The sequence below is a fragment of the Mesoplodon densirostris genome, chromosome 2 (assembly GCF_025265405.1).
Source record: "Mesoplodon densirostris isolate mMesDen1 chromosome 2, mMesDen1 primary haplotype, whole genome shotgun sequence".
In the NCBI taxonomy this organism is placed as follows: domain Eukaryota; kingdom Metazoa; phylum Chordata; class Mammalia; order Artiodactyla; family Ziphiidae; genus Mesoplodon; species Mesoplodon densirostris.
The window spans coordinates 91,001,224-91,015,764 of NC_082662.1; the positions used below are offsets into that span (position 1 = coordinate 91,001,224).

The following is a 14,541-nucleotide window of genomic DNA, read 5'->3' on the forward strand; positions in this document are numbered from 1 at the left end:
TGATATTTTTTTTAAGTTAGTTTATATATTTTTAAAAATTTATTTATTTACTTTTGGTTGAACTGGCTCTTTGGTGTGGCGCATGGGCTTCTCTAGTTGTGGTACGTGGGCTTAGTTGCGGCGAAATGTGGGATCTTAGTTCCCCAACCAGGGATCGAACCTGGGTCCCCCTGCATTGGGAGCATGGAATCTTAACCACTGGACTGCCAGGGAAGTCCCTGGCAGCTGATATTTTGCAAGTGCTTGTCTGGAACCAGTATTGCCTTAACAATGTTCACAGTGACAGTCATTCTCAAAGGCTCTCGGGGGTTGAACTCTCCATAGTTTTCAAGATCCTTGCTCTGATTTTTATATATATTTTTACATATGTTTATTTTGATCATATGATCTATTTTTAAAAAATTTCTTGAGTTAGAATTATCTTTCAACCCCCCCCCACCCTGATCATGAAAAATTATTACATTATTGCCTGGGTTTAAAAATCTTGTATTATATTTGAAACCATAGCAACTTCTGGACAGGGTTTAATTTCAGTGTTTTTGTGGGTGCATTTGCTGTATTTTGTATTTCATGTTGTGTTTCCCTCTCTTACAGCTGGTCTTGGAAGAACAGGGACCTTGATAGCCTGTTATGTCATGAAACACTACAGGTTTACACATGCGGAAATAATTGCTTGGATCAGAATATGCCGGCCCGGCTCTATTATAGGACCCCAGCAGCACTTCCTGGAAGAGTGAGTATAGTGTCTTCATTATCACATGATGTTCTTGTTCCTGATTATTTCTGCTGCTTGTTCCCTGGTTGTGGACTATGTCAAGCCCGTGGTTGTGAAATGGCTGCATTGTTAGAGAAGGCTGTACCTCTAATGGAACGTTGTTGATTTGACAGCTAATGCATTCTAACTTTGTACCTTTTATATTTCTTAGATCAGGTGAGAGTGAGAAGAAAATCACAGAGCCATCTCTGCCTACCTTTTTTCTGTCATTTTCTATGTGTGATCTGGCTACAGTGCAATTTTCTTATGTCAGCCCACTTGGCACTTTTCATTCTTTTTTTTTGTTTGCACATCTAAAAGCAGAATGAGAAAAAACACACTACAGAGGTCAGTCCGGGATTTCGATGACATTGACGCTCCTCTGGCAACTAACTAAGCTGTTCGTGTAGCTGCAACTTATGAGTTACCAAGGAAGAAATAAAGAAGACTGGGTTTTAGTCCTGGCTATACAACTAACTAGCTTTATGACCATTATTTAGAAGAATACTTATAAATTCCTTCTTTCATCTATCTGTTCACGTACTTGTTCATTAACTATTTGTCAAACCCCAGCCCGCAAGGCAGAGAGGTTTAACCTATTAGAGTACAATCCTTTCTGATTTCCCCTTAAAATTTCAGAAATTACCATTAATTTACCCATTAAGAAAATGAAGAGATGAAATTAGCACTAGCTGATTTAGGTCCAGCTCTAAAATCAATTGGTGATGTCTTATACTGAAATTTCATTTTTTTCTTTTTATTCTGGTGTGGATCTATATGGAATAGCATTCTTTTCCAGATAATTCCTTTCCCATTTAAATCATTTTATGTCAGTGAGAAACAAATGATCATGAATTTCATAGAAAGATGCTGTAAACAAGCTTTAAGCATCTGAAATGGATAAAAGGATTTGAGTCTACTGAGCAGTTACTTTAGTTGCCAATCCCAGAGGGAATAAGTGATAGGGAAAGACATGCTGAAACATGTGCAGTTATACCTTAGCTTAAAAGAATGAGGTGGAAGTGTAATGAATACACAAGGAAAAAGTACCCAAGAACAGGATCATTAAGAAGACAAGTTCCTAGGTTTTTGGCCTGTGTGATACAAATAAAATAATTATATTATTTTAGAGCTTTCTTCTTGTCAGATTCTCTGCCAGTGGTTTCCATTATTTTGCATTATGTGTGCCTACAACATGGGACTTTGTGCTGTGTATCTGCCAGGGGCTTGTTGTACTAATTACTTACTAAAGTTGAATAAATGGCCTTAGTGTTAGAAAACAAAAAACATTACTAAACCTGGATCTTTAAACCATCTCTTAAAATCATTGTTTGGAAGAATGTTCATTCATTAGGTACCTACTGAATACTCACCTTGCCCCTGGCTCTCTGCTAGGTATAGTTCACAAGGTGAGGAGATTTTCCTGAGAACACCACTGGTCAAATTCACCTAGATGTCTCAGGCCACCAGATGCCACAACCCTCCCACTTCATGCCTGCATACTCCTCCTTCCTACTCCCTACCCTGCCTTCTCTCTCTGCCATGTCTCAAAATAATAACAGAAGAAATTAGGGTTATGAGGCAAAGGCATTCTAAGTTGAAGAGTTTTTCATTTATAGATACTTAAGTGGCAAAACTTAGGTTATTTACTTAGGTGTGAGTCAGTACTGTAGTTTTCTACTATCTGTGAATCTGAGGTGCAGGAATGACTTCCTTATAGAACGAGATATTAAAATCAGTTATTACTAATGTTTAGGTCGGAACTTTCCTGAAGGCAGGTTCTCGATCTGAGGCACTATACCTTCTATATTTTGTAGTATTTCCTATAGGGCCATTTCTATGGAGAAATGTCTGCATTACTCATGGGCTTTCACAGGCTTTTTTTTTTTTTTTTTTTTTTTTTGCGGTATGCGGGCCTCTCACTGTTGTGGCCTCCCCCATTGCGGAGCACAGGCTCCGGACGCGCAGGCTCCGGACGCGCAGGCTCAGCGGCCATGGCTCACGGGCCCAGCCGCTCCGCGGCATATGGGATCCTCCCAGACCGGGGCACGAACCCGTATCCCCTGCATCGGCAGGCGGACTCTCAACCACTTGCGCCACCAGGGAGGCCCCACAGGCTTTTTTGATTGCCTCCTTCTAGGTATCGATTTATGGCCTAATTTACTTTATGCCTCTAAGTGGCACCAGAGGTAGTATTTTGCTTTACTTAACTGTGTGCACTTATTTTGTTTTCTCCTTCTCTCCTATTTTCCTTTTTCAAGACTATGTCTTTTGCAAATATTTTCTCCCATTCTGAGGCCTGTCTTTTCATGCTTTGCGATGACCTAGAGGGGTGGGATAAGGAGGGTGGGAGGGAGGCTCAAGAGGGAGGGGATATGGGGACATATGTATGCATATGGCTGATTTGTTGTACAACGGAAACTAACACAGTATTGTGAAGCAATTATACTCCAATAAAGGTTAAGAAAAACCCAACTCACTAAAAAAAAAAAAGAGACTATGTCTTGATGTACCTCATGGCAGAAGACATACTTTACCGTGTTAGTGACATTCATTCTATCAACAGATGTATGTTAGGTGCACACTCTCTGCCAGGCAATGCTCCTGATCCTGGGGCTGCAACAGTGAATGCAACAGATGAGGTCCTTTCCTCCCAGGGTGTCAGTATTTCTAGTGGAAGGAGCACACAATAAACAAGTGTATAAGTTTATATACAAGATGATTTCTGACAGGGACATGACAATAGAGACCAGCAGCAGGGGAGGGGGATGACTGGTGGGGGAAAGCCGTTCTGGTTGGTGTGAAATAGTATCTTAATTTGTATTTTCCTGATGACTCATGATCTTAAACACCTTTTATATATGTATCTCCTTTGTGAGGTGTTTGGCCCAAGTCTTTGCCCAGTAAAAATTTTTTTCTGTGGTAGTTCTTTATTTTTTAATTAAAAATATTTGTTGAAGTTAATATAAAACCATTATTTTTCACAGTACTATATACAGAGCTGATGTTGTTATTCTACAAATTATTTAATATTAGGGAAAGCAGCTAAGGTTTTATCTGGCAGCTTTACAAGAGCACTTTTGCTTTTCAGTGAGTTTTTTTTTTAAATTGAGGCATGATTGACATATAACATTATATTAGTTTCAGGTGTACAACATAATGATTCAATATTTGTATATATATTTTAGATATGAGTTCTTTGTCAGATGTATGTGCTGTATTTTTTTTTTTTTTTTTTTGCGGTACGCGGGCCTCTCACTGTTGTGGCCTCTCCCGTTGCGGAGCACAGGCTCCGGACGCACAGGCTCAGTGGCCATGGCTCACGGGCCCAGCCACTCCGTGGCATGTGGGATGTTCCTGGACTGGGGCACGAACCCGTGTCCCCTGCATTGGCAGGTGGACTCTCAACCACTGCGCCACCAGGGAAGCCCTGCTGTATGTTTTTTAATGAGTAAAATTAAAAATTTTGCTGAAACTGATTTTTAAAATTTAACTTCTTATCCTGCAACCTTACTATTTTCATTCATTAGTTCTGGTAAATTTTTTTTCCTTTTTTCTCGTTGCTAAGATTTCCATTACAGTGTTAGTTAGAAGTGGTGAAAATGGACATCCTTATCTTATTCTCAGTCTTAGGGGGAAGGCATTCAGTCTTTCATCATTAAGTATGATGTTAGCTGTGGGGTTTTCATAGATGACCTTTATCTGAATGAGGAAATTACCATCTCTTTTTAGTTTGAGAATTTTTATTAATAATGGGTATTGAATTTTGTCAGTTTTTTTCTACATTTATCAAGATAATCATAATCTTCTAGTGTGAATTACATTGATTTTTGAATGTGGAGCTATGATGTGCATGATGTGCTATTATTTTTTCATATGGCTGGATTTGATATGCTAATATTTGTTAAGGATTTCTGTGTCTGTATTCATGAAGGACATTGGTATGTAATTTTCTTTTCTTGTAATACTTTGGTTAAGTTTTGGTATCAGGGTTATGCTGACTTCATAAAACAAGTCGTGAAGCATTTCCTTTTCTATTTTCTACAAAGAATCTATGTATAAGACAATATTGGATTTGAGGGGCTGGGATGGGAAATTAGGGGATGAGAGAGTCATTTGGAAATAATGCCTGGTTGATGCTGGATTACCTGGAAGGGTTGATCGTCTGGTGTGACAAAGGTAGACCAGGATGTGAGCCATGATGGGTTTTGTTCTGAAAAGATTTTAGAGCCAGGTGGGTCATCAGTAGAGGCCAGAGGGTACGATCCCTCTGATGATTTTCTCCCCAACAAATTCTGGGGTATGGTAACCAAGGGGATGAGGGACCACTTGCTTAGGTGGGTAGCAGAGGAGCATGAGGTACCAAGGTAGTCTCCGCTCCTCTGCAGAGTGGTGCTGTGGTCTGCTGGAGGAGGTGCTGGGTCCCAGGAAGCCTGGGAGGCTCTGGTGGTCAAGCACTTCTGTTCAGTTCCTTCCCTGACTTTTTCTAACCATCCTGCTGGGAAAGATTATTTAACATGCCTTTCTCTAACCATTCCAACATGACCTCAAGCCTTCTTCCAAGCTACATTTTATGCCAATAATGATTTTTCTCTTACCTTTCTCATGTTGCTCCTATTAGCTGATAAAAGTTTACTTCCTCTATTACATATAAACCGTAAGAAGAGAGGGAAAGGGTTCATTTATGGTTCTACTTTCTTTTAACAAGCTCCTAATGATAAAACTTTAAAATACTTTTCCGTCTTGAACATTACTGTTAGAATTTTCTGTTGGTTTTAAGTTTTTTTCAGTGGTCTTTAATATACCTGTCCATATCATTCTTGTCCCAGATTGCAGGGATACCTCATTTTCTCCCTCATTTCCTTGCTTCCTTCCTTCAACAACTATTTGTTGAAAGCCACTGGTAGGCAGTGTTCTTTGCACCTGGGAAGCTGCAATGAAAGAGTAATTTCTGACCTATAGAGATGGAAGAAAAAGAAAGAGGAGGAGGAGAGGGAGAAGGGGGAGGGGAGGAAGAAGAAGGTGGGGGAGGGTTGATTGGTTGTGTGGTTAATAAACAAATGCATAAATTATATAGTTTCTCTACCATGATTGGTGTGATGCAGAAAAATGAAGCACAGAAGAATAGGGGAAGGAAGAGAAGGCAGTTTTAAATAGCATGGTAGTGGTGGGGCTCGTTGAAGACTTTTGAGCAAAGATCTCGAAGAACTGATAGAATAAATCGTGGGTGTTTTGGAGAAGATGGTTTTCCTCTGAGGGGACAACTGCTGAGGCTCTGAGTGTGAATGTGCCTGAGGCCACCATGGCTGATGGGGAGAGCAAGGGAGATGAGGCCAAGAGGAAAAAGGTCAGATCAGGCATCCTTCTAGGCCTTTGTAGGAGTTTGGTTTTTCTTTGCATGAGATGAAAAGTCAGCAGAGGGTTTTGAGCAGAGGAGTGAAGTGATCCAACTATAATACGCACACACACACACACACACACACACACACTTTTTGTGTGTGTGTGTGTGGTATGCGGGCCTCTCACTGTTGTGGCCTCTCCCGTTGCGGAGCACAGGCTCCGGATGCGCAGGCTCAGCGGCCATGGCTCACGGGCCCAGCCGCTCCATGGCATGTGGGATCTTCCCGGACCTGGGCACGAACCTGTGTCCCCTGCATCGACAGGCGGACTCTCAACCACTGCGCCACCAGGGAAGCCCCACACACTTTTTTAATTAAAATTTTTATTTTGGGATAATTGTAGATTAACATGCATTTGTAAGAAATGACAGAAAGAACTCTTGTGTACCCTTTACCCACTTTCTCCTAATGCTACCATCTAGCAAAACTATAGTATAATATCACAATCAGGATATTGACATTGATACACTTAAGATATAACATTTCCATCACTGCAAGAATCCCTCACATTGCCTTTTTATAGCTACTCTCACTTCCTCCCTGCCCACGTCCCCTCCTTGACTCCTGACAGCTGCCAATCTGTCCTTCCTTTATATATTTTGTCATTTCAAGAGTGTTATATATATGGAATTATAGAGCATGTAACCTTTCGGGCTTGGTGTTTTTCACTCAGTATAATTCTCTGGAGATTCCTCCAGGGTGTTGCATGTAGCAATAATTGTTCCTTTTTGTGGCTGAGTAGCATTCCAATGTATGAATGTACTGCTGTTTGTTAACCATTCACCTGCTGAAGGACAGCTGAACTGTTTCCAGTTTTCAGCTATTATGAATAAAGATGCTATAAATGTGCACGTACAGGTTTGTTCAAACATGAGTTTTCATTTCTCTGGGTTAAGTGCCCAAAAGTGCAATTGCTGGATTGTATGGTACGTGTTTAGTTTTTTAAGAAACTGTCAAACTGTTTTCCAGAGTGGCTGTACCATTTTCCATTTTCACCAGCAGTAGAGTTTCTCTTCATATTTGCCAGCATTATTTTTTAGCCATTCTGATAGGTGTGTAATGATATATCTTTGTGGGTTTGGCTTGCATTGAAATTGTAATTGTAAGTAATAATGAACAACTTTTCATGTACTTATTTGCCATCCCTATAACTTTTTGGTGAAGCATCTGTTCAAATCTTTTGTTTATTCTTTGAGTGATTTGTTTTCTTATTATTGAGTTTTGAGAGTTCTTTAATGTTCTAGGTACTAGTCCTTTGTCTGATAAATGGTTTGCAGATATTTTTTCTCTGTCTGTAACCTGTCTTTCATCCTCTTAATAGAATCTTTCACAGAGCAAAAGTTTTAAATTTTGATGAAGTCCAATTTATCAGTTTTTTCCTTTTTTAGATCATGCTTTTAGTATCAGATCTAAGATCTCTTTGCTTAGCCATAGATCCCCATAAGTTTGTGACTCTTTGTGAGTTACTTTTGTGTAAGATGTGAGACTTAGGTCAAGGTTCTTTTTTTTTTTTTTTGCCTATAGATGTCCAGTTACTCTGGCACCATTTGTTGAAAAGGTTATTTTTTCTCCATTGAGTTCTCCATTGAATTACTCCATTGAATTACTTTTACATCTCTGTCAACAATTAGATGGGCATATTTCTTTGTTCTTTATTCTGTTCCATTGATGTATGTGTCTATTCTTCCTCCAATACTGTACTCTCTTGATACTGTACTTATATAGAGAGCCTTAACAGAAGAATAACTCCTCCCATTTTTCATTCTTTAACAAAATTGTCTTAGCAATGCCAGTTTCTTTTCTTTTCCATATAAATTTTAGAATAATCTTGTCCACATCTACAAAAATATCGTGCTGCAATTTTGATGCAAATGTGTTAAATCGCTATATCAGTTTTGCGAGAATTGACATCTTTACTGTTGTTGAGTCTTCTAATCCATAAACACAATATGTCTTTTCAGTTATTTATATCTTCTTTGATTTCTTTCATCATCATTGTTTAGCTTTCATCATATAAGTCCTGTTTTGTTAGATTTACACCTAAGCATTTCAATTTTTTTGAGTGATTATAAATACTGTTTTTTTAATTTCAGTGTCCATGTATTAATTGCTCATATGTAAAATACAATTGACTTTCTATCTATACTTATTTTGTATCCTGAAATTTAAGAGAGAGAGAGAAAGAAATGTGTGCGAATTCCTGGGGATTGCTGCATAGACAATCATGTCATCTACAAATAGGGAGAATTTTGTTACCTTTCCAATCTCTATGTCTTTTACTTCCCTTTTTTCCCTTGGTGCACCAGCTAGAACTTGAATAATTGTGGTGAAAATAGACACCCTTCCCTTGTTCCCAGTCTTGGTGGGGGAGAATATCCAGGCATTCACCATGAAATATTAATTGGAGGTTTATCAAGTTGAGGAAGTTCCCCTCTATTTCTGTATTTCTGAGAGTTCTTATTATGAGTAGGTGTTGAATTTTGTCAAATGCTTTTCCTGCATTGATTGATATGATCATGTGATTTTCTTCTTTAGCCTGTTAATATGGTGGATTACGCTGATATTTTAAAAATATTGAATGAGGGCTTCCCTGGTGGTGCAGTGGTTGAGAGTCCTCCTGCCGATGCAGGGGACATGGGTTTGTGCCCCGGTCTGGGAAGATCCCACATGCCGTGGAGCGGTTGGACCCGTGAGCCATGGCCGCTGAGCCTGTGCATCCAGAGCCTGTGCTCCGCGATGGGAGAGGCCACAGCAGTGAGAGGCCCGCGTACCGAAGGAAAAAAAAAATTGAATGAGGCTTACATCTCTGGAATAAACCCCACTCTATTTTATAAATGGGGAGTTTGCAAATATGATCAAGTAAAGGATCTCAGAGTGAAGAGATTATTCTGGATTATTCTGGTGGGTTCAGTGTAATCACAGGGACACAGGAGGAGTCAACTAGACAAGAAGGTGATGTGATGATAGAAACAGAGATTGGATTGAAGCTGGAGGACGGGACCATACACCATGGAGTATGGGCAGCCACTGGTGGCTGAAAAAGGCAAGGAAACAGATTCTCCCTTTATAGTCTCCAGAATGAACCAACCCTGCCAACAATTTGACTTTAGCTCAGTGAAGCTGATGATGGACTCCTGACCTCCACAACTGTATAAAGTAAATATGTGTTCTTCTAAGCCACTAAGCTTGTGGTAATTTGTGATAGCAGCTTTGTTCAGAGAAGAAACTAATACATCTGTGTACATTGTATACATTTGTGTAGATAGTCAGTAAATATGTACAGTAAGATACACAGATCCTAATTTCAACATGTATATTCCAGACTTCTCTTATTCATCATATTTCTACTTTGGAGTGTTTGATATAGTAGAGTTGCACGATTGACATGTTATTTAAGGAAGATTGGGCTGCAACAATGTATAAGGTGAATAGAATGGAGGGAGACTGTAGTCAGAGAGGCTAAAAAGGAGACTACTACTAAAATCTAGGGGACAGGGACTTGTCAAAGGGGCTGGAAGTTAGACCGAAGAATTAGAGATGGGCACCAGGGCATTTCAAGGAAATAAATCTCAGGCTTTGAAGACTGACTAATGATATGAGAAATGAAGAGCGTGATGTCAGTGATGACGTAGAAGCATGAATAAGTAACAGGTTCATTAGGAAAGAAAGAGGATTAAAAAGTTTTCTAATAGGTTTTCATCGTCGAAAATGACTGAACAAGTTAGAGGGATTGTATTCTTTCAGAAGTGAAAAATCCAGTCAGTGCTTTTTAGATAATGTTAATTCTAAATCTGTGACTTTAGGAAAGCTGGTTCGTCACATCGTGCTAGTCCTTGAATACCAAAGTGTACCCAAGTGTTGATTTCTATGCCTTGAAGAAATCTTCCTCTTAATGTCACCAGCAGTAAGAGAGATGTTTATTAACATCCTTGTGAGCTGATGAATTTATGTATTGGCGGATCAAGACATCCCTTTTGTTATGGACTGAAATTTTATATTTAAATTTTTTTCTAGGATATAAATAAAGCTATTTGCAAAACAACCATCAGGTGTTTTTCTTCTGCTTAAAGTTCATATTCTTAAGCTAAAAATACCATTCTGCACCCAAAATATGTCTTCTACCAAATATCCTCAAAGTTCTTAAAATGCTGCACAAACATGCCTCTTTTATTACTGAGCAAGTCTAAACTCATCCTTCTCAGAGAGAGCCTGTAGAATATATATAGTATATAGACGGGATCAGGCTGCTTTTATGATTTGTTTTATTGAATATTCACTGTGTGATACTATGCTGACCTCTGGATCATGATCCATTGAAGCTTTCATTCATTAGAAAGGGATCCTTGAGGGACAGGTATGCAGTTCCCCTGGGGACTTTCAGCTCACAGAGATCCTTTACTTATGGGAACTGATGTGATGTTGTTCTTGTTTTTATTTTTTAAAATCCTCCTGAGGCAGTAAGAACTCAGAGCTTAAATCTGGATTCTGCAGGGAGTTCTGTATTTGCAAAGTAGAGCTTCCACTTTGAATGAAGTTATCTTTAAGAAAGCAATGTTGTGGCTGAACTCTTTTGTTCCTAAACCCATAAATCAGAAATTGCCCCATTCTGCTTTATTATCATAGATATTTTCATCAACTTCCAGTAAGTTGGATATTTTTCAGCATTGTAATTTAGTAATAAGCCTTCGGTTATCTGCAGTACTTCTCAGATATTAAAGTGTGTAGCATTCATTTGGGGATTTTGTGAAATGCACTTTCCAACAAGCTCCCAGGTGATAACTATGCTGCTGGTCCACCAACCACATTGTGTAACAAGAGTCCGTGGCTCATTTTTACTTGTAGATATCAGCTTATACAACATTTAGTTTGGTGCTTATGGCATTTGGTTAGTTTCACAATTGGATTGAACAATAGAAATTAATAGTTCAACCATTGGTTTTTATTTCAGGAAATTACTAAAAATATGATGAAGAAAACCTATTCAAGAAAATGGAAAAGTACTTAAAAATGTCTAGCAATAACTGCTTGAGTTTTAAATTATAATTTATTTATAGTATTTTTTTAAGATACATGGGCTAGGTCAAGAAATATGGATTAAATTTTTTTAATAATCTTTTTTGAAGATGTAAGAACTTGTCTTTCCTAAAATACAGTACTTAAAATTTGAAATATTGTGAACAAAAGAATTTAAAATAATAATAGACAATATCGTGATTTGTTTTTCAAACAAGCACATTTCATAGGTTTGAGTTTGCACTGTTTATTTGACAGTCATATTTTTGCAGTAACACTCAGTTATATTGCTTTTCAGTATTTACTGTTGCATCATTTGATCCATTTATTGACTCTCAGTTGGCATTGAATCTTTTGGCTAAGCAAAAATAAAATTCTAATATGGGTCTAAGTAAAAAGGATAAGGTATATGTAAGAATTTTTGGCAATGATGGCATCAGAAATTTATCTTGAAATACTCATATCAGTTACTGAAGATAAACTATTGAATGGTTTTTGTTTTGTTTCCTTTTTTTCTTATTAAAATATGTTTTATTTGTTGACTGAATAGTGCTAGTTCTATGTTTCCTTTGTAAAAGGGTTAGAGTTGGAAAAACAAAATGTAAGCCATAAAGCATTAGGTTTACTTATAAAGTTTGTACTTTGGTATGATACCAGTGATCTAGGTCCTTATTGTGAGGTTCTATCCCTAAATGAGAATTAGCTAGTTGAATCTTTTTGGGAATTCCCTAAGTCATTTTTTTCTCTCTTTGTGTATTTCAGAATCAAGAACTTTTCCCTACACCCTCATAAATTCTTTCTAAGCATCTTCCTACTAAATCTTCCATTCTTACTCTCCAAAGTAAGAGTAGAACTCCTTGAATACCTGTCTCCTTCCCACTCCCTGAATCTTGGGTACTGCTGTCTAGTCTGTCTTCCTTTGATATCAGGTTAGACCATTTTATTAGCCCAATTCTTTAAACCGGGAACTACTCTGTTTCCATAAGAGCCCTGGGGCAGTGGAAGGAGGCACACAGGGCAGATTGGGGCTCACGTCACAGCTAGAGGAGGCCTAGGTCGAGCTAGAAAGTTGGTTGGGTTTCTATATGAAATGACCAAATGGTGGCTTTGGATGGACACTGGGGTCAGGGTTAGGTCGTACTAGAAAAATATGTGTCGAGGATGGAAGAAGTGATGAAGAGGAAGAGTTAGGATGGTGTGGAGATGGGATTCGGTTACAGTCAGGAAAGTGAGAGAGAAGAGATCAGCCACAAACAGAAGAAGCTGCACTGTGGCTGCCACTGTGTTCTGAATTCAAAACCAGGAATATTTGTAACAATGCAACTGACCTGACTTTCTTTAGAGGAATTTTAAAAGCAGGTTTTTTTTTTAAAGACTCATGAAGGTTTTATATCAGAATTAGCTATGACTTGGCTCGTAATGAGGCCAAGTTAATTAGTTTGTTTTCTTATGTCCCAGGCTTGGCTAGCCCAAACCTGACTAACCTAGGGCCAAGACATGGCCAAAAATAATGACCCTAGCACTGGCTACTTTTCTCAACAAGACTCTCTTCAAAGTTACTTCAAAGCACTTGTTCTTTTTTGGTAGAGGGTCAGTTATGTCACGCTGTCTTAGAAAATGCACTACTTTACTGGGGGATTTACTTTGAGTTGGTGTGTTAGTGTCACAGGATTTGATTTTTAAATGCTGAATACTTAAAAATACATGTTTTACTTCTTCTGTTTGAGATGAGGCTTTTAAGGTGTAATAGACATCACAAAGCTAGCGTGGTTTCCACTGTCACTAAAAAGGTATTTGCGTGAAGTGCTGCTTTTTCTTAAGGAGCACTTGAGTACAGCATCGCTCAGCAACACATAAATCAACTTTGACACCTTATCATCTGTATATTCAGGTTTAAATCAAGTCTTTCCAGTGATGGGACAGATTGAATCTTTTAAACTGAGCAAGTGAAAGGTGTCGTGTTGTCATCTTCATCTTTAGGTTGGCAGCAAGTTTATAACATTTTGGAATTAGAATTTTTTTCAATTTATCTTCTTGGGCTTCCAGCTTCTCTGCTTCTGTTCCCTCTTCATGTTTTTTATAGCTAAATATCCTTACAGAGTCTTCCCTTCAGTTCTGAGACCTAAGCTAAGCCCCTTAGCATGGTGCGCAGAGCTTGCCAGGAGCTGCTTCCCGTCTCCTCTCCTATGAAGCAGAAGGGCTTCAGCCAAACCAAACAACAGTTTTCCATACATGCTGTGTTCTTTGATATCACTGTTTCTTCAAGCCCACATTGTTTTTTTTTGTTGGGGAATACTCTTGCTGGCTAAGCCCTGCTCATCTTTCTAGATAATGTCTGGATTCTCAGACAACTTCAGTCTGATTCTTTCAGTTTGAGTTAAGGGCCCATTCTCCTAGGCTCCTAAGCAAATCTTGGTCATAGGGCTTTAATATTGGATTTCAGTTGTTTACTTTTCTCATACTAACCTGGGAATTTCTTTTTTTAAATTTATTTAATTAATTTATTTTTTATTCATTTATTTATTTTTGGCTGCATTGGGTCTTCGTTGCTGCTCGTGGGCTTTCTCTAGTTGCAGCGAGCAGGGGCTGCTCTTCATTGCAGTGCATGGGCTTCTCATTGTGGTGGCTTCTCTTGTTGCAGAGCACAGGCCCTAGGCACACGGGCTTCAGTAGTTGTGGCTCGTGGGCTCTAGAGCACAGGCTCAGTAGTTGTGGTGCACAAGCTTAGTTGCTCCACGGCATGTGGAATCTTCCTGGACCAGGGATCGAATCCGTGTCCCCTGCATTGGCAGGCAGATTCTTAACCATTGCGCCACCAGGGAAGTCCTGGGAATTTCTTGAGGGACAGGAATTCTGTCTTATCTGTTTATCCCTGTCCTTTCTGTGTGTTTCATGTAGCTGATTTTTTTTTTTTTTTTTTTTTTGCGGTACGTGGGTCTCTCGCTGTTGTGGCCTCTTCCGTTGCGGAGCACAGGCTCCGGACACACAGGCTCAGCGGCCATGGCTCACGGGCCTAGCCGCTCCTCAGCATGTGGGATCTTCCCAGACCGGGGCACGAACTCGTGTCCCCTGCATCGGCAGGCGGACTCTCAACCACTGCACCACCAGGGAAGCCCCCCATGTAGCTGATTTTTTGATTATCTGTGACAGGGCTGAGTTTTCTTTCCTTGTGAAGAAGTAGTTCGTTATTACTGAGGGGTTTTGACCAGAGGCCCAAGACCTCTATTATTTATAAATTTAAGTTATTTTTTGAAGTATCCATACTGTGCCAAGGGCTGTGCTTTTGTTTACTACTACTGTAAGGATATAGATTCAAGCATCATATAAAAGGTTATGCTAGATGTAACAGTAAGTGAAAAAAGTTTGGAGGAGCAA

At 39.1% G+C, this 14,541-nt stretch overlaps 1 protein-coding gene across 3 annotated transcripts in view; it reads left to right on the top strand.

Moving 5' to 3' along the window:
* Positions 1 to 14,541, top strand: part of CDC14A (cell division cycle 14A) — a 179,762-nt gene that overhangs the window by 126,945 nt on the left and 38,276 nt on the right. For all 3 annotated transcript variants that reach the window (XM_060085671.1, XM_060085670.1, XM_060085672.1), the window contains one exon: positions 595 to 733. In XM_060085671.1, the coding sequence (XP_059941654.1) occupies positions 595 to 733 (139 nt within the window). The remainder of the gene's footprint in view (positions 1 to 594; positions 734 to 14,541) is intronic.